Source organism: Psammomys obesus, unplaced genomic scaffold (genome assembly GCF_907164565.1).
Source record: "Psammomys obesus unplaced genomic scaffold, mPsaObe1.curated_primary_1811, whole genome shotgun sequence".
Classification (NCBI taxonomy): domain Eukaryota; kingdom Metazoa; phylum Chordata; class Mammalia; order Rodentia; family Muridae; genus Psammomys; species Psammomys obesus.
In genome coordinates, this window is record NW_026591918.1 from 5,936,733 (window position 1) to 5,964,203 (window position 27,471).

The 27,471-nt window shown below is 42.5% G+C and overlaps 1 protein-coding gene across 1 annotated transcript in view; it reads left to right on the plus strand.

Moving 5' to 3' along the window:
* The window catches only part of Erc2 (ELKS/RAB6-interacting/CAST family member 2), a gene marked incomplete in the record, with an annotated part of 884,729 nt that overhangs the window by 688,901 nt on the left and 168,357 nt on the right, over positions 1-27,471 (plus strand). Inside the window, 1 exon segment of the mRNA XM_055612370.1 lies at positions 21,856-21,990. Within this exon segment, the coding sequence (XP_055468345.1) occupies positions 21,856-21,990 (135 nt within the window).

Genomic DNA, 27,471 nt, shown 5'->3' on the forward strand with positions numbered 1-27,471 from the left:
CGCATGTTTTACCAAGCCTCTTATTGGATTAGACATGTTTGAAATCCCCTCAGCTTTAACCTCTTCATTACTGTATCCAACAAATGCACGTCAGCTACCAGGGCAGAGCGCAGATCAGAGAACTTTCTAAAGATGTTCCTGAATCACCAGACCACTCCATAAAGGGAAAGAGACCCTATCAGGAGTGCTAGGTTTGTCGAGGTGCCTGTGCTTTTAGGAGAAGGAATCCAACTGTCAAATTGTGTTGACTCGTGGATCTTAGGGTAAGATTGCTTCAGAGCTTATGTAGTACATTGTCTACAGAGCCCATTCTCTTCATCATAGCTTTAATGTGAATATTTTAGGCTGGAGTAATTGAATTGGAATTCTTACTGGAGTAGGGATTTTTAAATATATACCCTCATTTAATCCTCACAGAAACCTTGAAAACCAGGTGCTAATAACCCACCTAGAGATGCAGAGACAAAGGCCTGGAAATGTGCAAGGCCAGCTCTAGAGAAAGGTAGAAGTAGGTCTCAAATCAAAACTCCTGTATATTCTTCTCTTCACAGGAGCTGGTGCAAGAAAGAAAGAAAGGATTGGAAGGGAGTAAAGAAGGAGAGCGAGAAAGATGAAGAAAAAGGAAACATAGAAAGGTTTCTTTCTGTGGCTCTTTTTAAAAAATATATATTATTTTAAAATATTTTTTTACAGTTCATTCACTTTATATCCTGATTGTAGCCCCCTTCCTCATCTCCTCCCAGCCCCACCCTCTCTCCCTCTCCCCCACTCCCCCTCCCCTAGTCCACTGAAAAGGGGAGTTCTCCTTCTCTACTATTTGACCCTAGCTTATCAAGTCTCATCAGGACTGCCTGGATGCTTTTCTTCTGTGGCCTGGCAAGGTCACCTCACCAGGGGGGAATGATCAAAGAGCAGGCAACTAAGTTATTGTCAGAGACAGCCCCTGTTCCCCTTACTAGGGAACTCACAAGGAGACTGTGCTGCCTATGGGCTACATCTGAGCAGGGGGTCTAGATCCTCTCTGTTGCATGGTCCTTTGTTGATGCATCAATCTCTTCAGGAGCCAGATATTTTTGGCTTTGTTGGTCTCCTTGTGGAACTCCTGTCCCCTCCGGGTCCTTCTATCCCCCCACCCTTCCATAAGACTCCCTGTACTCTACTCAAAGTTTTGCTGTGGGTGTCTGCACCTGCTTTGGCCCCCTGCTGGGTGAAGTCTTTCAGAGGACATCTGTGGTAGGCTCCCATCCTGTTCCCTGTCTTTCGCCACTTTTGGTGTCTATCCTGTTTGCCTTCTGAATGAGAATCAGTAGACGAAATGGACTGCTCATTCTGTGGCTCTTAGCACGAATTCTCCTCTGGCTCCAACTGGCCCCTGGTGATCTGAGACTTCCCTGTGCAGGCTATAGAGGATGGTATATTGCTTCCTGTTTCACCAGACCCCTTCCCAAAGGGAGTGCTTGGATTCCTGGGATGCTGGTACATGCCTGCCCATAGCCCTCAGGGTTTGGGCCTTGATGCAATGGCTTGGAAGATCTTTTTCTTGTTATTTTCCGCTTTCTATTTTATCATTTGACATATTTTTAAAAACATGTTTCTCCTGATCCTGAAATCCCTCTCTCTCTCTCTCTCTTTCTCCCTCTCTCCCTCTCCCTTCCCTCCCTCTGCCGTCCCTCTCCCTCTCCTACTCCCTGTTGCTCCCTCCCTACAAACCCCTGCTCTTCGTAATTAAAAGTCCTTTCAGGCTGTCTTCACCTTATCATTTAAAATGAATGAAAAAAAAAAAAAAACAAACCAACAACTTCCTGCCCTTGTGTGCTCCTGAGGCTGAACTTCAAAATGGATGAAAAGCTTTTTCATTGGCTTTGTGCTTCATCTCCACAGTAACTGTGTTCAAGTCACACTCCTGCCGCCAAACCTTCATTGGTCTGTAAACCATTTTTGCTGTCCTGGGCTTCATACACACAATTACGAACAGACACCGAACACAGAATTGCATGTGGAGTTGCAGTTCAGTTCTCTTTCTACTCACTTACTTCCATCTTGAGAAGATGCAGATTGTGTTTCTGGCTGGATTTGTTGTTGTTTTGTTTTGTATTATTTTTCTACAATAAGTTGAAAAGCAAATTTAAAAGTTTCAGGCTCACCCATGTTTGATAATTTTTACTGATCAGAGGCTATGTTAAAATTTAATCATGGTTTAACTCTATAGCCGTACCTGTATGAACTTTTCCATGGTAGAAAGCATATAATTACATATTTTGATATAGAAATAATACTCATAAGAAAAAAAATTTAAAATTTAAAGAAAAAAAATCCCATGTCACTCATAATGCCAGCACTCAAAGTACTTGTCAGTAATACTTACAGTTTCCTACATTCCATTGTCTGTACACATTTGAACGAATACGTGACACATTGAAGAATGAAGATTTCCCTTATCTCTTTATACATTTGTATTGTTGTTCCCTGAGTCCCTGAAAGCCATCAAAAGCAGATTAATTGTTATCATTCCCATACACTTGGGATTTTAATTTGTTCCTAGTTTGTACTTTTATAATCATACTATAATGAACATTTGGATATGTAGCATTTTAAAATTGTTTCCCTTATGATTGTTGCCCCAAAGCTGAACTACTGAAGTGAGGGTTGCTTACTGAGGATTTTAGAGAACTGAAAAGTAGCTCTCTCCTACAAATACACCTGCTAATGCTTAACCAACAGGCAACTGCTTACTGTAACGCTGTCGAGCTCTGTTCTAAGCACATGCTCTTAACCACTGTGAGCAGGATACTACCCTGGGTTCTTCCAGTGTCCAGAGAGCTAAGAGAGCTCATGGCAGTGGGAGGGTTTCAGGGGGTCAGGTGTGGGAAAGCAAGCAAATATTAATTGAGCATGTACCATGTTCCTGGGACTGCTCTATGGGGATGCCACAGTGAGCAAAACAAGTAAAACTCCTGATCTGAGGGAGTTTGACCTCTAGTGGTGGGGACAAAAGAGAGACAACCTATACATATCAAACATATGAGATGTGGAATAATGGCTAGTGCAGTGGGAAAAAAAATAATGGTGATATTCTCTGAAGAACTTCAGGGTGGGAAATCCCTGAAAAAAAGATACGCTGAAGGAAAACGTATGTAAAAGAAAGGGTACTCCACGTGGAGCATTGTGTGGGGAAGGAGCACTCAGGGAGCACAGTACAGGGAGGGAGCAGTCAGTGAATAAGCTCAGCCAGAAGGCTTGAGTCTGTTCTTCAGTCTACTCCCTGAGTGCAGTTACTAAACTGACAAGGTGGGGGAGCCAGAACCCTACCACACCACTGTTTAAATGAGATTTGGGATTTTGTTTGTTTGTTTGTGTTTTGTTTTTTAATGTGCACAACAACCCAAACTCTGCTATCTTATCTCTGTCCTAATATGGTCCTTAGGAAATGCCTTTTGGACAGAAGCAGCCAAGTCTGCATCCTAGTGACCCTTGACACGGTCTAGGAATGGAACTGTGTGAAAGGTTACAAGTTCAGATAAGAGGGAAAGCTTTCTTTCCAGAAAACAATGAGAATTCACAAGAGTAGCACCTCAGAAGGCCAAAGTACAGGGCTATGCTAATGTGTCCAGAAACCTCTTTTAACTGCTTGTCCTGTGGCCACTTTACTTCCTCTTTCTCGTGGGCAACCACCCTTAGAATTACAAACACAGCTTGCTGACCAGCCATCAACTCTGCCTTCTCCTTCTTGTACTGGAGAAAAAGGGAGTCCTAGGGGTCACAAGGCCAGACAATGCCTGCTGTCAGGCTTCCTGGGCTCGTGGTTCTGGGGCTGGCTTTTTAAAAGTTTCAGTGAGGGGCTGATGAGATCGGCCAGTGGTTAAGAGCACACTTCCTGAGGACTGGAGCTCAGTTCTCAGCGCCCACATCAGGGAGCTTAGAACTTCCCGTACCCCAGCCCGAGGGGGTTCTCACGCCTCTGGCCTCTGTGGACACTTGCATTCATGTGCTCATACCCCCTACATACACATAATTAAAATAATAGAAATAAATCTTTCTTTAAAAAAAAAGTTTCAGTGAAACAAGATAGGTGACCTCACCAAGAAGGTCCTGGCAGACATAGAAGGTTCAAGATCTAAGAGTGGAGCTGGGAGGTAGGGCTCTAGTCCAGTTCTGACCCCAGGACTCTGAGAAACTTGGAGAGTGCATTTTACTTGTCTCTCAGGACTCTATGTTTGTCTGTATGGCGAAGAGGGTGAATTCACCAAGCTCCCAGATTCTCAGAGCTTTGGTGATCTAATATCATTTGAACTCTCAGAACATGTGGGGCACCTGGCAGATGACTGTGACTTTGAGGGTTCCCAGGCAAGGGGCAGTGTTTGCTTCCATGGAGCTCCCACTTGAGTAGGAAGGATCGTCCCGCAGACTACTAGCAAAACTAACATTTCCCAAGTAGACAATATGCCAGGGAGAATGGTGTCTTTCTGTTTAACTTATTGCAGTCCTCACAGAAATTGAAAGAGGAGATATTAACATTGCCTTGCCCAATTGGCAGGAGGGTAAAGCGGGTCATAGTTCTGGTATGTCAGTGCAGCTATTCTGTATGAAGGGACTTCTGTAAGCTCACCACTTCTTTTCTTTCATACCAGAATTCAGTTGCATCTTCCTTAAAAGCAATCTTCAAGGAATCTAGATTTCAGTGATAGTTGGGAATAGGAAGGATCCAAAGCTTTCTCCATTGGCATATGTAATCTGGACTCATCTCCACTTGCTAACTGGATGAGAGTGAGCAAATCACCTTGCCTCCCTATAGAATGGGTCTATTGTTTGCTGCCTGCCTCACAGAGAAACATTATTTAAAACTTTTACTGTGGGACACGATTCTTACCAGCTACGAGGACTCTACAGATAGGTGGGGTGTTGGTCTTAGTTTGAAACATAAAGATGGAGCTGCTGTGTGCTTCCATGGAATAAAATGCTGTACTTGTAGGAATGATAATCCCAGTTTGTACTGAGTCTCTCAATAGAAGCCAAAGTTCACTTGATGGATCTCTGACCAAGGAGGAATTTAAGTATAAGCATTCATAAATAGAGCCATCTATTTTACTTTTGGGGGTACCAGACCATGAATTATCAAAATTAACATACATGAAGCAAAGAAAACACATACTGTTTTTTTTTGTTTGTTTGTTTGCTTATTTGTTTGTTTTTAATAACCCAGATGGGGATGGGCCTTTTCCTTCTGGAAAAGGGATGTTCATTTCCTGTCCCTGATCATACATGTCCAGGCAACAAAAGGCCTGTAAGCCAGGGCTTTCTGAGGCTTCATGAGCTGGGACTTGGCTTGCAGGAAGAGCCTTGCGTTCCTGAGCTTTCTAGTGATGCAACTCTTGGTGCAGCAGGGGAGCAAGGAGTTGCTATTTTGGAGAGTGAAGTGGTATCTCTAAGGGATTATTTTTTATGAAGCTGGGACACTTAAGTGTTTCTGATTTATCTTAATAGCAGATACTATGAGCAAACGTCCCAGTTGTCTCTTTGTGCTTTTGGCAAGTCTAGATAAGAAATGGAGTGGATCAGACCCAACCAGAGCCGCAAGCCCAAAGTTTAGGAGCTTTAATCTTTCCCGCTCCAATTATGTGATTTAGAATTGCTTCTAGAGTCCTCCAAGCTGCAGGTGGACACATCACTTTGGCCAGAGACAAACTGGATTCCAACATCAAGCCTTCTGCATCCAGAACAATTTGCTTGGACTTGCAAGGAAATGGCCATGCTTCCCACTGTGGTAGGTAGTTCCTCAAAGTCAGTTACCAGTTCTGGATCATGGGTGTTACTGCTGTGTAAAGGAGAAGCCTCCAGCTTGTCATACGTATGATCAGGATTCGCTGAGGACACAGTGACAAAAGCTCCTCAGTCAGGACTGCAATGAGACCATGCTAAACCCGGAGTATATAAATTAAGTTGAAGGCACATTCAGTGCTACAATATTTGCTAACCCCTATTAGATATGGATAAGTTCTCATGGCTTAATTTGGCATATTGAATCCATTCTTCAGATTCTCTTTGGGGACAGGAAAGGAAATACACAGCTCCACTCTAATTTTTCTTTTGTTTCTTTAGAATGGGACATAATTTTTTATTGTTAGCTGGTGGAAACAGATGAATCACAGCCAACTATGGCTCACCCCCACAGGAGGAAAGTATCAGGCTGTGGCTGAGAGCATAGTCTTTGAGATGAACCAGGATATCTGAGTTTTGAAATTTCTTCCCACTTAAAAAAAAAAAAATTCAAACCATGCTGTTGAGAAACTATTAATGTTCTGACCAAAGACCAAAAGAGTGGAGAAAGCAGAAAGCTACAGCTTCTCTGAGGAAAGTATTTGAAGGCTTTGTGGCAAGTCAACTTAATGGCAACTCAACTGAACACAGACAAAGTCCGCCAGGAGCAGACAGAGGGGCCTACTAAACTCGGTCTTCTGTCTTCCAAGGAAAGGACCGAAGCTGGCTGTAAGCCAGGCATTCTATTCTCCTGAACCAGGTCATCTGCTTAAGCATCCCCTCAGGCACATCCTATCATTTTGACTCCTGGTGTTGAGTCCACCAAAAAAAAAAAAAAATGCTTAGAAATGGGTTCTTCTCTTTTGGCCGCAGACAGTTGCATACTGAAAACCACTGTTGAGCATTTTAAATTGCTTGGGCGGAAGAAATTATCCCTCTCCTTTTTCTTTGATCCGCATCTCACGTAGTTCAGTGGTCAGTCATTCTTAATGCATGGGAATCTATCAAATTTGATGGCTCTGTCTGGGTTTGGGGCTTACTGGATCGCTTGGTGTTGTGGGTGCACAGTTATTGGAATTGGATTGTTGAATTCATGATTGTAACTTATACTTTGCTTTAGCAGAGTGGCTTTGTAGATTTAGAGAGTGAGGGATCCTCTTGGGAGAACCTACAGTCTTCATCCCTGCTTGTCTGGAGAGTGGTCACAGGGAGCCTTCTAGCTGTACCTGTTCTTCGGCTTCTCCTAACAACAGAACTCCAAATTATCTTCCTGTCTCCTTGTGAAAATGGAACCTAAAAGCAAAACCAGTTCCTACAGAGACCCATTGCTGTTGAAGGTTCCCCAGAACCCAGAATAAGAATCAAAACACCCATGCACAGCACCTCTTCCCGTCTATGCATGGCCTACTGGTTGATGGACCATGATTCTCACTTAAAGACACTGGGAGCAGATTCTTAGTTCTCACTTACATATTTTTTTTCATTTGTTGTTTTCTTTAAAGTCAAGCTCAAAGAAAGCAAAAGACAGCCAAAGTTTCATTTTAGAAAAATATAACATTCTCTTGAATTTTGGTAAGATACTAGGATATCTCTTTACACTGGAGAAATGCAAAAGAATTAAGCTAATTCTAGAATAAACCAAACAGAAGCCACCACACATTTATTCAGGTCAGGATTGGTCCATGTTCATGCAAGTTTTCAGACCCAACATCTTTAGGATTAAGAAACTTTAATACCCTCAGAGAGGGGTTGCTGAGGAGGGAGTATGCGAATTTGAAAGGGGGGAGAGAGACATACTGAGCACAGTGGTTTTGAATTTCAGCTTCTCTCAGGCTTGATGGGGTGCCTCTCAGGTTTGATCTGGTACACAGACAGATAAAGAATAATTGTAATCAGAACTGAATCAGAGTCTCAGTATCTCCCAGTAGGCTACCAGAGTACAACTACCATGGAAGCTCAGGACTTGTAGCTCTCTTAATTCACCAGGATACTCCTAGCTACAGCAATTTTCTTAATAGAGTACATCTTGAGCCCAGCTATGATGATGTTGAAGAGGCTGGTTTTGTGGAGAGGGTCTATTCCTGACCCAGAAGCCCCAGGGTAGAGCTGATTCTGTAAATGTTTGCAATTAGGGACAGACTATCTTCCATCTTCGAGAGAGTTTCTGTGGAGGAAGTTGGAAGGAGGTAGGTAGTTTAGAGAGAGACAGTTGACCCTGCCCAACAACTGAGCCATTTCTAGCTGATGCACAGGACAATGGGGAATTTCTGTGCTCTCTCAAGTAGGAGTGTTATGTGAAAACTGTCAACACACAGCAAGCTTGGAACCAGAATTTTCAATTAATGATAAAATGTCTCCTGAGATGGTAGGGTCATTTCAGCTCATGAGAGTCTGCTGAATCTTAGACACCACCCAGGGCATGTTCTCATTGTGTAGAAACTTTATAGAAGTCAACTGGGTATGGTTTGGCTCTTTTGTTAAAGCATCTCCACCCAGCCACCCCCAGAATAAAACAATAGCTTCCTTTAGTATGCGGTTATAAGATGTGGGTATCTGAAGGATTTTTCTCCGTGGGACAAATGTCAAATAAAGTGTTCAGAGTCAGAGAGAACTTTGGTCCATTAACCTTAAAATGCTGGAGAGCTAAAGACCTAGTTTATTAACAGTTTCCAACTCCTGTCTGCTTCTGAATAGTCATTATGGTGCATTATTCTTTAATGGGACTTTTTTCCACAAATAGTAAAGGGGGGACCCTAATGCACCACTTGACTTTTGTATGTGTTTCCTTTGTTGTTGTTTTGTAGTATAACGTCTCCGGGCACATGCTGCTTCTGAGCTGTAATTACACTTTTAACCCAGCCCTTTGTGTCTGGGTCCTTAATGTCCAAGCTCCTATATAATTACCCAGTTGACTGTGTGGGAATGAGGCAAATATTTTTTGCATGACTTTAGCCTATATGTTACTAGAGTGTTGTACACTTCCTGACACTTCCTGATCTTGGAGCTGTACTCTCAACTTGAAAAGACCCTGCAAAGAGATAGTCCTGATCTCTGGCCTAGAATGCTAAATTCAGTTGGACAGTGACTTGATCCAGCTGAGGTCCCCTGAGCTCTTGGGGGAGGATTTGAATTTGGCACTGGAGCCTTAGTTCAGAGCCTAACATGGACTTGGGAACATTTCCTTTTCTAGCCAGCTGTGTGTGCATATCTGCAGCCATGCCTCTCCTTACAGTTGTGAAGTAGGAATTCCTTAGTATTTGAATGGATCCAGATTTCTGAGACCTCCTGGAGGAAGTCGATTTATTTTGCTAAACTACAAAAATATTGGTGATGCTGGTTGCTAAGAGACATCAGAATTTGAAGCAGGAGAGGAGGAGAGAAAAAAGGGTGTGGCTGTGGCCAGTTAGTCAGGGGCCTTCTTTTAATGCTGTGTTGTCTCAGTTCACCACACACCAGGAACCTGAGTCCCCAAAAGTTAAGCTTCTCCATCTCTCCCCAAAATCAAAAGCCTGTTTTCCCCAGAACTGAAATGATTTCCATAGCATTTTATAATTTCAGAAACAATTTCTGTCTCATTATTTTTTGTGTTTTTATAGAGAAATCATTATAATTTCATGTATGATTTGCTGACATGCATTAAATATTCATATCATATAAAAGAGAATAAAGGAGAAAATGTAACCTTGAAATCTAAGTATTTAGCAATGACCACCTGAGTAAAAGCAAGGTCTGAAGGCATCATATTTAAATCGTTGTCCCCTGAGGTGCTGAGTTTACCATCTCTGATGGCAATGTAAGGTACAAGGTCACTATCCAAAGCTACTACAAATAGAAAATCTCACCTGGGGAAAAGTTTGGACTATACTCTCTCTCCCAATACATATGTAGTGGGTGGCATTTATATGCACAGGACACCCTCATGGGTGAACTAGACTTTGTCAGAACCCAAAAGTATTTTTCAGAGAATTTATATACGATATATAATATCCTATATATTATATGTAATTTTATATATTATAAGATATTATATATGATATATAAAATATCTTATAATATATGTTATATTTCCAGAACTCCCAATAGTCCACCAATAACTACCACCCATCCTGGGTACAGCATAAAGAGAAGGGGGTTAGCTATACTCTGGCTTACCAGCAAGTTGATGCCTCCCTGATTCTACCCTCACAAGTGACCCTGTCAGACACTAATGTATCCCAGTAATCAGAACTTGGCCATCCTCAGAGCTTACTCCCCTTGCATGCTCCCGAATGCCTATCCTGACATGCCTTTCCCACCTTACTTCTGGTCTGCTCTTTCTGAAATCAGTCCCCACTAATGTCTTTAACATATACAACTCTTCTCGTTAAAAAGTAAGAAAGTCTCCTCTAAATGACCCAAAAGTGAAAAAGAACACACAAAGACATCTTATAGCTAATGAAATAGTAATGGCCACCAAGAGAATCAGGAAATTTCCAGTTTAAACTGCATTAGGGAGATATACCTGCAGGGCACTTTCTTACCTACAAGATATTTGAAGATGGAAAGGTTTGAAGAAAGTTCATATAAGCTCATTGCAGGGAAAGAGGTACAGACTAAATGTTGAATTTGGTGATATCTTTCCAAGTTTAAAATGTTTATATTCTATTCCAGGGATATCGCTTGAATCTCTCTTTTCCTAACATATTATGGAGACAGCTGTGGTACGTTGAAGCATCCATCCTTGCTGAGAACAAACTCATGTCAGTAGGCAAGCTGTTTCCTTGCCAGCGTATTCTTTGAAGCATTACGGGCAAAAGGACAGCTGAACACCATCCAGATGTCCATAAGTGACTCGTTCTTTTGGGGTTTACTGTGTGTCTACTATAAAGCAGCCAATCACTTGGGATCTTTGAATTATCCCCTAAAAAAAAATGAAGATCCCTGGCCTCCCAGAGTCTCCATCCTAACGTCAAGGCCGCACCAGGGAGACATAGTGGTCATTTGCAGTCACTAATTGTTTGCTTTATTTATAATGTGTGTGGTGTAAACATGTGTGCACACTTTTGCGCTGGTGTGCCGGAAGTCGCCAGGTGCCCGGCCCTATCACTCTATGCCTTCCGCTCGTGAGGCAGTTGCTCTGTTTTCAGTCAGCCAGGCTCATCAGCAAGCTCCCAGGATCCTCTTGCTTCTGTCTGCCAGTGCTGGCAGACAGGTGCACACAAGCCTGTGCCCAGTGTGTCTGTGGCTGCTGGAGTCTGAACTCAGATCCTCCATTTTATGTAGCAAGTGAGCCGTCTCCCAAATACTCTTATTTCCTTGACATTTTATTCTACAGGCTGTGGATATATGCATGTCTGCTTGAATTAAGCCAACATTTCTAGAAATAGTAACCAAGAAATGTCAGTATCAGGAGTAGATATTAGGGGTTTCTTCTTTTTGTTTTTGTTTGCCTGTTTGTTTTTGTTTTTGTTTTTAACCAGCTTCTGGCCCTGCTTACTATTGCTACTCGACTATGTGACTTATATAATATAAAAACGTATGGGTGTTAAAAAAAAAGACAATTAGAAATCTAAATCAATACTGCAGTTAAAAAGCTAAGCCTCATATTTCAAAGAAAAAGGAAAAGTCTTTAACCAGTCTGTAACCATCCATATTAAGAGATTGGATGGTTAATACCATCCAGACTGTGGGAATAGAATCAGAATTCAAGTACAGTACTCAGAACACACGCTTGTCTTCCAGTGGGCCTATGCTATTATAGGCTTTAGGCAGGTAGACTTGCCCTCACTTGCAAAGAGGTAGGAAGGCAGATAGAAGCAGTGTGGGGCCTACAGAGAAGAGTCTTTGGCTCAGTCCTGATTCTGTCAATGATGGTTTAACTTTCACCATCTGGAAGCCTTGGCCTCTCCTCTAGACCATAGTGAACTGAGTTTCTCACTTAAAAGTATAGCCAACCAGTAACATTTAATAACTTTATCTTCTGGAAAGTCTCCAGGGGCATGCATAAGATTTGAGAACTTCAAATTCTCTAGAATCTTCAAGAAGACTTCCCTCCATTCTCCAGTCAGCTTTCCCCATGTCTGTGAGCATGCATGTATCATGTATGCACTTGAATATTTATTTTTTTGTGTAAGTCTAAGCTTTGGGCTTGTGCCTTTTCAATTGCAGGGCTATAAAAAGCCAGTACTTGGGATTTCTGTTTTAAAGAGGTAACTAAAAGAAATTATCTTTTAATGTACTCATTTGACGGATGTAAATTAATGTACTCATTTAATGTACTCATTAATGTACTCATTTAATGTACTCATTTGACGGATATGTTGGTGAGGAAAATGAACATGTTGGGAGTAGAATGTCATTTCATCCCTTCTGGAAATTGGATTTCTGTTAGATCCATAAGCCTGGACCTTGCTTCTGGTTCAACGTGGTAAGACGAGGAGATGTGATGGCTACAGATGACATTCCATGCTTGTGTGCTAGAGGGGTGTCAGCTAGGGTGAGCCTGTGAGACCTGCAAGTGATGAGCTGTCTTGTTTGACCATCTGTAAGGGACCCACAAAGATGCGTCCTGAGTGGAGTAGTGAAGCAGACTCTCCTGCCACCTAGGACTAACTCAGCCTTGGTCAAGGTGGGTTTGCAGTATGCCATATAAAGCCAGCAAGGATATCACAGTTCAAACAGAAAGAAGGGATATATATAGCCGGCTAGCGACCAGGGGAAGATAAATGCCTCGGGGCATTTGTATTTTCCTCAGGGATTTGGTATTTGGGACCCTTGCTGTGAATTCTTTCTTCCCATTTGTCTTCTGACTGATTAGAAAATGGATGAGGATGTTTACATTTCTTCCACTTGTCTTACCCAAATTGGACACCAGCTGGGAGAGTGATTTGTTCCCTGTCCAAGGCGCTAGCCATGTCTCTAAGTCTCTCTCTCTCTAAGTTTCTGAGTCTCTCTCTCTCTCTCTGTCTGTCTTCTGGCTGCCAGGTTCCCTTGGCCTGACTCATCAGCTCCCCCTGGCTCAGGCTGTGCTTGGCATGGCCAGCAGCCCCACTACTGTGTGCACTGCCTTGCTAACCATGTCTTTCTTCCTTTTCTGTTGTCATTGCTTGATCTCAAAGATCGAGGTGCAGAGAAGGTCTGAGGTTTTGCCTTTCTGCCTGGTCACTTTCAGAACTAGGAGCAGGTCCAGATGGCATTGGCTCCTTGCATGGAAGGATGTCCTTCTGACACAGAGAGGTTCTTCTGGGTTTGTTCACTTTCCATGGACTGCTATGAATGTCTGCTGTAGTGTCAGCAGCCCAGAGCATCTACTGTAACTGTACTCTTGTTCTGAAGAGAATTTTTCAAGTGTCGGTCAGTTTGAGAACCCCCTTCTCCGTGTCTTCTGAGCACCAAGGTGTCCTTTCTTTAGACACTCTCTCCGTGATGTGTGTTATAGTTTGTTATGGTGCATTTTGAAATAAACATGCAGCTCCCTGTGACTCTCCAGTCTTCTGTGAAGTCTCTGTAGGTGCTGTTTCTTTCTCTAGATCTCCCTCTTTTATTGAAGACTATCCTGGTCCCGTCCTACACCGCTAATTATGCATTCTCAAGGGGCCCCGATGCATTCTTATTGGTGCCCAGTGGCTTGGTCACTTCAGTTATTCCAGGCCCTGAGGGCCTCCTTTGGCTTTCATCCCCGGATGGAGATGGCCTGGTGGGGCAGATCTCAGCCAGTGAGGACAAGTATTTGCTAACTTATGCACTGAATGAAGGTCTCAACCTTCTTCATCAGCACTAATTTAAGTCATAAAACTTACAAATACCATTACCATTTTTCCTCCCTCCATTCTCTACTACTTTTCTTCTCCCCTTCCCCATTCCTCACTAACTCTTCCTTTTTCACTTTCCTTCCTTAGTACCTCTTGTGCCCTCTCTCTTCCCTCCTTTCTTTTCACTATCTTTCATTCTCTCCTGTCTCCTGTTCTCCTTTCTTTCCGACTTTTTTTTCCTCTCTCTTTTTTATATTCAGTTTTTTTTTTTAATTGAGATTTGAACTCACAGTCTACTTTGTAGAAAAACTCAAAACAGACCTAGCGCGAACCCTCTATAGTTCAGTAGAAGAGCCTTGGCTCTTTCTGGGACCCTCTATTGACTCTCTGGTTTGAAACAGTTTAGATTCCACATAAAATATGTGTTGTTTACCCAGGCTCTTCATGCTCTGCATACTGTTACAGTCCTTGAGGAGCTTGTCAGTGACAAGTAAGATAAATGAATGAAGAGGACTTTACAAGTGTTTAAAAGCTAAGTATAGCATGTGCTGCCCACTACTTAATTACACAGACCTGTGCTTAGCCTAGTAGCTTGATGGTGGAAACTTCTAGGGCCCCCTCCCCCACACTCTTCTGCAGGCACCAGCTCTCAGGATGTTAGAAATTCCTTGGTAGTCTGCAGTTGCTAGCACGTTAGCCAGATCCAAACCTCTAGTGCTGGTTGAAGCAGCAAGGGGCAGTATAGATTGCAAAGGATGACTTGTGAGTTTATACGAAGGCTAGTGAACAGCACACGCTCCTTTGAACCTTGACGACTGCACTGGATGACTTGTGAGTTTACAGTAGGGTTAGTCAGCAACATGACACTCCTTTGAACCTCAGTTGAGACTTTGTGGATTTCATCCTTCTCACCAGGAACTTTAAACTCCTGTGAGCTGCTTCTCTTTTATGCTCAGACTGGAGTCTGTCCAGAATCTCAGCTCATTTCCAGACCAAACTTGATATTTTTTTTCTTTTTATGAGGGAGCCAATCCACAAAGATTCAAGCAATTGTATACAAAGTCCTACAAGAATGCTACAGTCCCAGTTCTTTGAGCTTGAGGCTCTGCCTCTATTTTCTTTTCAGCTAAGCCAGGACAAGAATCACCTCTATGGGTTAGTAGTCAATAATACACGTTTCCCTGCCTCTTTCACTATCACAGGCTCCTTGTCCTTATTACAGTAAACCCTCCATTCCGGCCTGTGTCATAGGGCTGCTGTGCCATGTGACTAAGATGACACAGCAAAGCATCGTTTCAGACACAGCAAGGACCAGGTAAGCGAAGAGATGACTACTGACATTAGCAAATAGTTCCCTATTAAAATGTCCATATTCTTCCTTAAACTGTGAGGGAATGCACCTTACAAACTATGGGCAGAGTTCTCTCTGTGTCAGTCACTACCTTTCCCTCAGTAAGCTGTGCTGGCTGATGGCAGAACAGAGATGATGTTGGCAATAGGCCTTATCCATGACCTTCTGGAGAATTCCCAGCTTCCTAAGATGGCAGCAGAAAGCTGCTTGAGAGAATAATCTTCCTCTTCTGACTTCAGCAGAAAAGACAGGAAAGGGAGGGAGGGGAAGAAAGAGAGAGAGAGAGAGAGAAAGAAAGAAGAGAAGAGAAAAGACTGCAAAGCTACAAATGCTTCTCTCTGGAGGATCCAGAAGAGGAGTTAGCATCTGTCTGTTGTGTTTGGTCCATGCTGAAGATTTCATTCCCATGGTCATCCATTCCATAGGGACAGGAACCGAGCCTCATTGAACTGGTTCATTCTGGGACTGAGGGTGAATATCTGATAGGAACAAACTGTGCCCCGGGAAGGTGCTGTTTCTCCAGAGAATATGGCAGCTGTCATTTAAGACAGTGTAGAAAGGTGACCAGTGTCCTTGGGTACATTAATCCTATTCAAAAGGAAGGTTTAAATTTGAGCATAATCCAGTGAGGACTTTATATGAGATTTCTGAAAAAATTCTGATGGAATTTGTTGCATTTCTTAGGAAGTAATAACAAAAGTACAATAGTGGGATGAGGAAGTGAGAATAGGAGGGGAAAAGGGTCAGACAACACTTGTAAACAGATGCCAAGACCCTGGCCCAGTTCCCATAGATGTCACAGTATCACATACATAGCATATGGCTTTGCTTCTATCCTAAATTCCTCCTTTTACACCCCAAACTGATAGATTCTTCCAAGAGAGAGAGGTTAATTTTTCTTTCACATATTTTCTCTACCTCTTCCACATTTGATAAAGGAGTAAAGAAAGAAACACCTACGTAGCATGTCTTGAGTCGCATTTCCTTTTCTCAAGGCCATGCGAGGGCCAATTTGCTGTGCTACATGTCTATCTTTGTCTTCTTTGATGCCCATCGACAAGTTTACCTTCAACTCTTAACTGCCAAAGAGTCTAGCTTTGCGAGTCTTCCTTCAGCTATGGGGGACTCTCTCCTGCCTCTAGTTATTCATTTAAATCCTCCACCTCCCGGATATTTCTCTTCTTACACTGTGCTAAAAGTTGGCTCCAATTCCCTATGTCTTGTTTGCCTTTGCTTTGACCTCTGCAGCTAGCCTAGGACCTTACTCTTTATGTTCCTACCCTCAGACGTGTTACTACTGGAACCAAAACCTGGATTTTTGTCCTGTTCCTCCATTCACTAGATGAACAATTAGGGACTTACTTAGGAGCTCTCTTTCATAGCCAAGTAAACTCAGAATAGCTGTCTCAACTGGTGTGTGTGTGTATGTGTGTGTGTGTTAGAGGTTAGGAGGTATGGCTATGTATGGTTGTTCTTGTATGCATGTGAATTTAGAGACCGGAGATCAACTTGGATATTGTTCCTCAGGAAGCATTTCCCTTGGATTTGGGGACAGGGTCTCACTTGGATCTGGAATCACCAAATTGGCCATGCTGGCCAACCAGCAATCCCTGTGGCACTTCCTGTCTCTGCTTCCTCAGAGCTGAGATGTACCATCACACTTAGAATTTAATATGTGTATTGGAGATCAAACTCAGATCCTCATGCTTCCATGGCAAGTACGTTACCAGCTGAGCTATCTTCCCAGCCGCACAGAGTGAGGTTCTGATAGGTACATGTTAGTCACACACTTAACCTGCCATGTAAGTAGTCTAGTCATTGTAGTTCAGAGAATACTAAATGACTTTTTGAGCAATTGTCTATAGTAGACACTTGACCCCACTTCTTCCTACTCATATACAGAGCCTCAGTGTGGTGAGGTAGAGCTTCTCCATCTCTTGCTTACTTTATTTTCCACTGTGACCTCATCATTCAAACAACTGATCCTACTCAATTAAGATTCACTGTCATCTAAGTGTCATGCCATTCAAAAAGTACCTGTCTGTGTTTCTTCTTCTGTGGTGATCAACCTGCTTTCCACCTTTTACTTGCAGATGGGAACTGTGCATTTTGCTCTCATTAGGTGAAAAGAAACATGCATAAAAATTCTGGAATGTTTTAGATTAGCCTGCTGGGAACCAGAAAGAAAAGAAAGCCCAATAGAAGAAAAGTTGTAATTACCGCTGTGCAGAATTATCTTTATTTTCCATCATCACAGATCTTACTGTATACATTTTTCTTCCTTTTTAAAACCATACTTACCTAGATTTTAATGTTAATAGCATCTGGATGACTGATCAAAGCTTTATTCTTTTATTGCCACCTTGTTGAGATATGTGTAAACTCTTAATATTTTACCTTAATAGCTACATATTATCATTAAGTTCAGGCATCTACTAGTGAATCAAATATTTTCATCTTGTTTTAGAAGCGCCTGGAATAAATTGTTTAGAAATGTCAAAAGTGACTATCTAGCACCTTTGCACACACAGTGTTCATAAAGGATTTTAGTTAATGGATAAAATTTTGGTTTTCCACGTTGACTTTTGGTGCTAGTAAAAGTCTTCCGAAGTCCCCTGCTCCTCCAAAAGCTGAGGGCAGTAAGAACGTGCACATCATGACACCTACGTACTACTTATTCATAATGAGCTAATTGGGCAGGTAGACACCAGGCCCTCTTTACTGAGAAATAGAATATTCCCTAAAGAAGAATAAGTTACTTGGCTCGTAGCTCTAGGGCTATGCATTTATCCCACTCCATCTACTCTCAAGAAAGGTAATAGCAACAACAACAAAGAAACCATGGGCAGCAGGGAGAGTATAAATGCTAAATGCCTAACTGGGTCACCACAGCCTCCTCCCGTTGCATGTTTTCCCTCATCTGTTCAAAGGTAACTTATGTCCTCCTCAGTCATTCACACATTCATTTACACGGATGCCACACATTTGCTAGACTCTGTCCTAGGTCATGAGTACAAGGATGATCCATAGTACTTTCTTCAAGAGATTTTTATACTAGAGTGGAGAAAGCCAAGCCAGCATGCATGCTTTTGGCATTCTTTGGGGTCAGCACTATAGGCTGGTGACATATTCTGTGGGAGACAGAACACCTGGTCCCTTGTGACATGGGCTTCTGGAAGGTATAACTAGAGGTGATAGCATTGGAACTAAGAGCATAAGAACTCAAGGGTGCAACTCACTCTAAGGGGTAGAGGATGAAGGGCAGGACTGACACATAAAATAGTGCCTACACACCCACCCCCAAATAAAGCTGGAGAAGCGAAAGATAGCAGAGGTTAAAAAGGTTATCGTTTCTAACAAGCAGTTACCTAAGCATATTGAGGATCAAAGCTTCTTTCCTGAGGACTGTGGGAGCCTCTGAGGAAATTAAAATGAAGAGAGTAAGAGGGATCTAATGTCACATTGGCTAAAGAATATATTCTTGTAGCAGACAAGCAAGCAGCAGGAAAGTAGTGACAAAGCGCTGGTCCTAAAGAAACAAGACAGTTTCTAGAAGAAAGGAAGTCTAGAAAGTGCAGAAGTACAGTCATGTCTCAGCAGTCATGGTTCCGTGTACAGCAACAAAACAACCTGACATAGGTGAGCAGAGATGGGAACTTCAGGTTGACAGAGATGGCATGGGGGGAGTGAAAATCGACCCCAGTGAGTTACTAAATGAGTCCTCGTGTTCCTAAGTGTTATGCTATGGAAAGCATATCTATCTCCAACTCCCATCAGTTTTTCTGGATTTCCAGTTAGGCCTGCCCAGAAGACCTGCTACCTTGTGATGGTCCTTTCGTGTATCCTTTGGGTATAGGGACATGAGCCATCCTACTTGAGCCACCTGTTGAACCTGTGTAGACTTTGAACAACTAGCATCCTTGTCCGAATCTGTGTTAAAACTTTCTTCAAGTTTTCTTTTGTTGACAATTTTTTTAATCCTCCCAGAATTTTCTATGTGCAACAAAACAAAACAAAAACAAAAAAAGAAATCAACCAAACAAATAAATAAACAAACAAACAAACAAAAAACCAGTATCACTGGGCAGGGACAGGGTTAAGTAGTGCAGATTGCATGGAGAGAGGGGCTGTGAAAAGAGGTCCATGTACATTAAAGGAGCCAGATTGCTCAGTTGTTTTATGGGACATAACGTGATCACCCAGGCTGTAAGAAATCGGTCACAGTTTAAGAGATATGTTACAAGCAAGATAAATAAAAATAGTCTGAAGTATCAGACCAAACTCAATTTTTCACCCTTGTTTCACACTCTTCTCTCATCCTAGACTAATCAAAAGAAGCCTCTTTCGCTCACAATTGCTCTGTGTACATTTCTCCCAGATCTGGCATTCATATGGACAATGTGGTTTATTTATATTTCAGCACCAAATTGGAAAGATGACATCATTCATTTACGGTCTTCATCCCATGACATGCCTACTCTCCGACACCTCATTTCGGCAGACACATTTAGGGCTGCATATAGCATCTTGTTTAGCTTGTGCATTCTTTTATGGGACACAGCTCAGAGGTAGGGGGGCTTAGCACTGTCACTGGTAAGAGGGTGACCTCATAAAGTCACAGGGGCTCCCCTGAAGGATAAGGGCATTACAATGTTTACAATAGCAGTGTTATTATTTGTTCATTTAGCCTCCACCACTCATTCTTGAGCTAGCCCCTTCCTGCTCCACTGTCACAGATCTTGTAGTTCCCTCCAGGCCCTAGAATTCTATTTGGAAGAAACTGTTCCAGATTTATTAATTCATGAGTTCAAAAGTACAGTCTCCCATGGAAATACTGGGATGTTAGGTGTGAAGGCTGAACTTCAGCCTCTCATGTCTGATGGCGGGAGTACTGAGGAGGATCTGGTCCATGAGTGCTTTTCTGCACTCCTCTCTCCCACAGGCCTAACTCATCCATTGGGTCTTCTGCCTCATTAAATGGACAAATGAAGACTGGAAATGCTATCAGCTGCCAAAGGTTGCCTGAGATTTTTTTTAATTTAGTTTTTAACTGAGCCTTTTTATATTTTTATTGTTTTTATCATACATGCATTTTATGCCCTCTTTGGGACTTTTCAAATATTGTACACATTTTAAAAGATGGAATGAATAAATCATGAAGCACCCTTTGGCAGGTAAAGCTGGAACATGAGGTGTTTTCAAAACTTAACAGACCCTGAGTACTTACGGGATAGCTATTTCTACCTGTTCAGCTGTTTGCCTTCTCTACTGGCAGCCAGAGAAGATAGGGGGCTTAAAGACTGAAAACTGCAAGACCGAGAAATGTCCATGTGTTGGTCAAGAAATGGCTCTTGGGACTAAAGTCCATATCTTCCTTACTGGCTGCCAAATTACGGTAGTAATAATTCCTCCAAGGAAAGCTTGGAAAGCACAGTTGTACATGAAAAATGTTGTGAGCATGCATCAGTTTTGGTGCATAATGCTCTTTTATTATTAAATAATTATTATATTGCACAGTAAAATTCTGACTGGCTGGCAGCCCTGATGGCCTCCAGTTGCTGGCTTTCTGGGAGACATTTGGGCCACTGTCATCTTGAACCACCAGGGGGACCGCTATAGAGTCCACACTATGTCCTCAACTCTCAGTGACCTCTTCTACTGAAGAAAGACATGCCTCTCCTGTGGAGCATGGCCGGCACCCTTCATCCTTCCAGTCAGTGCAGCAATGTCAGCTGACGACCTCTGTGGCCGAAGCTTCAAGGGTGGACATAAGGAAAGCTCCTAGAGCATAGCTGATCATCGTAGAAAGTATGCTTAGTACATACACGACTCTGGGTTCAATCCCCAGCACTGCCAAAGGGAAAATAGAGAGACAGAAAGAAAGGAAGGAGGGAGGGAGAGGACGGACAGAGGAAGAGACGGACAGACAGACAGACAGACAGGAATAGGCTGCTGGAGAAAGTGCTATGAATTAATGAGACTCAGGAATTAAGATGAATGAAAAGGGCAGAGGAATTGCAAGCAAAGGACATAGCGTGCACAAAAGAGAACATTCTTACAGAAAAGATAACAGCAGTAATGGTAGTGCAGGCATCTGACTGACACTGGCTTCTCAGCAATCCCAGGAAGGATCACACCCATTTTAGAGGTAAGGAAGTCGAGGCTTGGGAACAGTTAATCATCTCAGGACAATGAAACCGGCAAAATTAGGTGGAACAACATTTGAGTCCTTAAATCCATACTTTCTAACTTTCCAGGCTTGCTAATTTCTTCTCTTTTCAGTGGGCCTTAGGCATTGTTTATGTTGTTGTGGCCTTGTTAAGTCAGTTCGTGCCTGCTCTATTTCTTGCCCTACATAATAAGGAACTATAGGCCTGTGGGTCTCAGTATTTAACTAGGACTCCTAGATTCCCGTATGACAAACACTGCATGATTAGAGCAGTCAGCTTGTTTTCCACTGACTTTGCTCCAGTTCTCTCAAAGAACAATGGCAGCTAAAATATCCACACACAACCTTTCCAGACATGTCATCATTGTAGCAGTGTCTCCAGCTGTCTCCTGTTTTTGGTAGTTTTGGAGTGGACTGCCTTTGGCATTTCCCTGCCTTGTCCTGTGAGAGCATTATTTGTCATTCTGTGTCTCCACACAACACTCTCCTGGCATTCCTTCCAGGCCTTCCTTCTGGCCTTCTCTAGAGGATGTAACTGTGGGCACCCTGTGATTGTAAGCTCACTCTGTATCTCTTTGGTTATACCTTAGGATGTGTCTGACTCCCCCTTAAAAAGTACATTGACATGTACAGATGTTATATAGCTAGCTTTGAGAGTGTGACTAAAGCTTCCTTCACCAAAGCTAATGGCATAACCTCTTTATTAAGTTTTAGTGTGTATAAAAATGAGACCTTCTTGATTGAAGTAAAGGGAGCCAGCCCTCCTTGTGGGTGCTATCCTCGTGCTCTGAGTCTACTGGGCTTGTTGTCTAGCTCCTGATGGAATCTTCCCTGGTTTTCCTTCTGCACAGACCCAGAATAGAATGAAGCTGATGGCAGACAACTATGATGAGGACCATCATCATTACCACCACCACCACCATCACCACCACCACCGATCTCCTGGGAGGTCACAGCATTCCAACCACAGGCCCTCTCCAGACCAGGTCAGTTTCATTGATGCTCACCTCTAGGACCCCTCTTATGCTTTGGATATTTTAAGATAAAATAAATAATCCTCAAGAAATAATAAACAGCATAAAGTGATACGTTCTTTGAACTGAAACTAATAGCTTTGGTATTTATTTCCATCACTCAAGGAATCTAAATGTTTTCCTTTCTCCTTCCTCTTTAAGGTTTTGTCTTTTCTTGTTTATATTATGCATTTTCATTCCTCCCCTCCTGTCTTCCTTAATGATATGCAGCCTATTGCTGGCTCATATCTAATGGCTAGTTACTTTGAAATGTGTCTTTCCAAGTTTTAAAAGAAAGCACACTATTCCCAAGAGCTTGGCAACCAGAGAAACCTTGAGTGTGCTGAGCACTCTCCTGGAAAGTCTCCCAGTGATATAAGTTAGTGGTGCAGCGACACACCAAAAGGAGAAGTCCATTTTGCTGCCTTTTTAGTCAGTAAAGTCAAGGAGTCCAGTTTATTTCATTTGGAGCCCATCTTCTTCCTTGACTAAGTAAAGCAAGTGAAGAAATGAAATGACAAAACCAACAGAGAAAGAAAGAAAAATGCCTGTAGTTTTCAGCTGGGTTCACTACTTGCAAAAAACATAGAGTCCTGAAGGTGATTCATATGCAAATTACAAAATTTGGTGCTAATAATCAGAACCATATAGTCAATATAAGTAGGCTTCTTTCTTTACTGTACTTTTGTAATGCAGGATCATAGTATGGTTTGTACAATAAATTCCAGTAGATGTGGGACATTAGGAAAAGGTACAGAATCACTGTGGACACCAGGGAGAAACACTGTGATAGGGAAACACTGCCTGCAGAGGGTCAGTGTTTGCTGGGAAGGTGCACTTACCACGCTCCGGAAACATTTTCAGATGCATCTCTTGTCTGCCTTCACTGGCATCCCAGAGGGGTTAGCTTAGGTCTAGTCTTTAGGATGCTTTGCTAGAAATAAAACTCCAGGGGGAGCCAGTTATTTAGAGCACAAACCACTGAGATCCTGACCTTTGTACCCTGAAGAATTTGTCCTCAGAGACCCCAGCACCGCAGAAGGCTTCCTCATAGGACTTGTGGATTTCCAAAGCCATGTTCATGGCCCCAGTTCATGGACTGCAGCCCCCTGAGACAGCTCTGGAGTTTGATGACCTGGAAAGTGGAAAGATTAATTGTATGTCATTACCGTATGTGTCCTTGTTTCTGTTTGGTTTTATGTATTCCGTGTTTGCCACTACCACCACATACCCACACCTGCTCAGCCCAGCGTATGTGACCAAGAGATCACTCCTCTTGGACACTGCCCTTTGGCACACTGCCTTTTGTTCCTTGGAATTCTCCCATGAAAGGTCAGTGTGAGGCTTCATTGGTGGGAGGCCTGCAGACCTCACTTTGGCTATCCTTCTGAGCTATGACTGCCAGAAGGCCACCCTGCACCTCACTGTCCCTCCCTGACATAGTAACAATGAGAACTGGAAAGACACCAGGAAGACTTGGAGTAAGTCACACAAGGACCTGATGATATAACAGGGACATGTGTCCTAGCATGCCCTGTTGGAAATGGTGGCCAGATCAAATCTGTCTGCTTTGGGAATGGTTATTTCTCACAAAATCTAGCCTCCTGACACTGCTCCATGGACTGGCAGTGGAGGGTCTTGCCTGCTCAATTGGCCCTCCTGTGTCTACTTCACTAAAGATTGCCACGGGGCAGCAGTGCTGGGGCTCCAAAATTAGTTAACATCCCTGGAACCATATCTGCCTAAGACATGTCCTTATGACCTTGGACACATCTTTGTCCTCCTTGCCATCAGTGAATGCTCTGAACAACTCTTAGGCACAGAAATGGAAGCTGCATCCTTCTTCAGGGAACAATCCATGTGCCAGGACAGAGACTACATCACTAGATTTGGGTCACTATGGTTGTTTGCTCTGCCAGTTAGTCCCTGAAGTAAATGCAACTTGTTATCCCTATGCAGAGCCTGGAGAGGAGAATGCACGCAAGATAAGGTGCTTGCTGTTCAGTCCTAGAGTAACAACCCAGGTCCTTAGGGTCTCCTTTTCTTTTTATTTATTTATTTGTTTTGTTTTGTTTGTTTGTTTTAGTCAAAACAAGACTGATAAAAGTTTTAAGCTGATGAGGGCTCTGGCTTCTGAACCTGCAGTTTATGGTGGAAGCAAAATAGCCTTACCCAGGAGAGGTCTTTTACATTGGAATCACAAAGGCTGCCAGACTTCACCCTTTTAGGGTACAAAGGAGAGTTAAGCATAAACCCCTGGTCTGCTATTTAGTTGGTGCCAGAAATTGAATTACTAGACCTCTTGAGCCAGATTCCGTGTTAGACCACAGCCTCCAAATTTAGGAAATGATGCCCTCCCCTACACTGGGACCAACAACATATATGTCAGTACGGGCGCTGTTATGGAACTCAGTCATGGAGGGCAGCAGTTATGAAAGCCTACCATGTCTTTCCCAGCTGATTACAACCCCTATGCAGGATTGTGAAGGGCATGAAGAGTGATGCCCTGAAGGCTAGAGCTACTTCCTAACAGAAAGTGAGAGGTCTTTATCAGAATGTAGCATCCTGAGAGTCACTCCAGGGAGTGAATTTGGATCAGGTTCTATCTGGTGTCCACTGTGCTGAGTTAGCTGAGTGACCTAAAGGGAAATGATCTCTTCTTGTGAGGCTTTCAGCCCTGGCTTTCCGATAGCCATCAGGGTCAACCAACCATGTCTCCTACACAAGTGGCCACAAACTATTGCCCTTACTTCCTGGGGTTTATGAAGAGATCAGAACACACAAAAATGAGGAACTATGAAAAAAATCAATCACTTTGCTAGGTTTCCAGAGAAACTCACCACCACCCCCCCCCCACAGGAAACACAAGCATTGCCAGGCACTTGCAGAATTATATTCTTTTTCCAGTTCTTTCCTGTCTCTTTGCCCTTTGCTGTGAGTTTTTAAAATTTCTTTTTTGAAAGAAGCTGAATCTAAGCATTATAAGTCTAAACTCACGTTTTCCCAAGTAACTTGTAGAACATTAGTCCCATGAGGGAAATCTTGAGACAAGGACTTGATGGGCCAAGAATTTCAAGAAAATACTGCACATTTTAACTCTATCTCCTAACTTCCCAATACTATTAACAGATCAAAGGATCTAAAATGGCTCATAAGAAAGAAAGCTCCATAATTTTATTTAATCCAGCATTTCCCAGGCTTATTTGATCATGGCCTAAAATTTTTTTTTTTTCTAGTAACATCTGGGCTTTGAGAAATAGTGTTCTCGGGCTATCAGGTAAAGTAAGAGACTATCTGGTTTAAAACAAGACTGATGCTATTTCTAGCTGAGCTTTCATGAGAATAAGGAGACTTTAGGCACTATCCCTGGTGATTAGTACAGTGGAAGGTGAAACTGCCTCTTCAGTTCATTTTCTGGACAGTGAGTTGTCTCACCAAGAACCCTGAAGATCTGATGCCATTTCTGATGAGGACATGGAAATGAAGGGCAGTCATAAATACAGAGCCCTTCAGTGATGGCAAAGTAAACAAAGGGGCATGGGTGGATTTAGAGAAGTGATCAGAGAAGCCAGGGCAGTGTTTCTGTCACACCATATAAACCCTGCCTGAGAAAATAGCAGCTAAGAGCTAGAGGCCAGTAACCCCAGGATGACTACAGTCATGAAATACATCCAAGCAGAAAAGAACATCCCAACAACATAGTAATCATCTAGGAAACCCCCTTGGGCCAAGAAGTAGCCACAATGTACACAACATGTATTTCCTGTGATATAATAAAGACCAAAGTAAATGGGACATGCCAGCAACTAGTGATTCAACTTTTATTGAAGTTACCAAGATTGATTTTATAAAACCAAGCAGAAACACAATTTCTCCTAAATGCCCTGCAGAAGCATTTAGTCACAAGTATCATCTTTATTTAATATTCCTTTAGATTTTATCCTTCACTGCTTTAAAGCATATCAGTGATACCAAGTCTTTCTGCTTTTGTTTTTGGGGTTTTTTTTGTGGGAATCTTATAACTTTTACTGTCCCAGAAAAAGATATATTTTAGTAAGCTCTTTTCATTGCCTCCCATCAATGAGAAAGCTATATAGCACAGTGACATGCACACTCAGACCCAGCATAGTCAGGTCAGTTCAGCCTGCCCCTTGTGTGCCTAGGAATCTCCACATTTCTATAATAGGCACTAGGTGGGATCCTTAAAGGCCCAGATCCCATTGCTTTTTCATTCTGAATGCCTGTGCATGGAAAGGCACCTGGCACTCTGATTATAGTGTGCTAATAGAGCCTCAGGGATTCAGAATCTGAGCATTTTAGAGCTGGAAGACCCAGAGTAGGCAACATTTATTGAAGAACAGAAGAGGCGTCTTCTGTCTCCTCCTGCCCCGTTCACTGAATACAAACACCCAAGCACAGGAGATGGGAGGCTAAATACATTTCACTACCTATGTAATTTACAGATCTTGAAATTCTAAATTTGCATACAGAAATTCTATTTCTCTAGGAGGGATTTGGAGTCCAGAAGTATGGAGACATAATACTAGAAATATAAAAAATCTATAGAGAGAAGGTGATTGAACTCTGTGTTGATGATCTTCTTGCATATTACAATGCACATGCACACCTGACTTCTGATTGCACATTAACAAATATTTCTTGAGTAAATTGTTCCCAAAATATATATGAAAAAGAAAAGAACAGATGGATGTGTCCCTGTTATACAGGTTAAGAACTGGTACTTGGAGAGATTATTCATGATCTAAAGACATACAACTGAGCTGGAGAAATATCTCAGTGATTAAGAGCTCTTGCTATTCTTCCAGGGGACCTGAGTTCCATGTCCAGCATTGAGTTGAGTGGCTTCGAACACTTTATCACTCCAGCTCCAAGGGATCTTATTCCCCCTTCTAGCCTCCATGGGGACCTGCACTCATGTGCATATACCTTGCCCCCCTAAAGACATACATACACAGGCACACATAAATAAAATAAATTAGTTTTTAAAATAATTAAAAAATAAACACATGAAACTCACAATCTTCTGGCCCCATGCCTCTAAGTGCATTGGCTGCAAAGCTCCTGGCTATTCATTTGGATTTTTTTTTTCTGTGCATATACACCTACCTATGCTTGCATAGCCAAATCAGACCCATGGTTTCTAGAATGCAATTGTGTTTTTTTTTTTCTTCCCTGCTGAATTATAGTACACTTTATCTAATAGTGTGATCTTTCCCCCAAAAGTTGAATTAAAATACCTCATCAATTTCTTGCTTATTTTTCCCAACTTTTGTTGCTTTCTGTCCAAGCTTCTGTTTTGTGCCCTTCTCCTCTCGTCCCACTCCACACCTTTTTCCCTGATCGCCTTTGTGCTTTTCTATTCATGATGTCACTTTGCTGATGAAAGTAAGGCTTCTTGCAAGCTCTACTGTTGCCCTGGGGGCACCAGAGTGA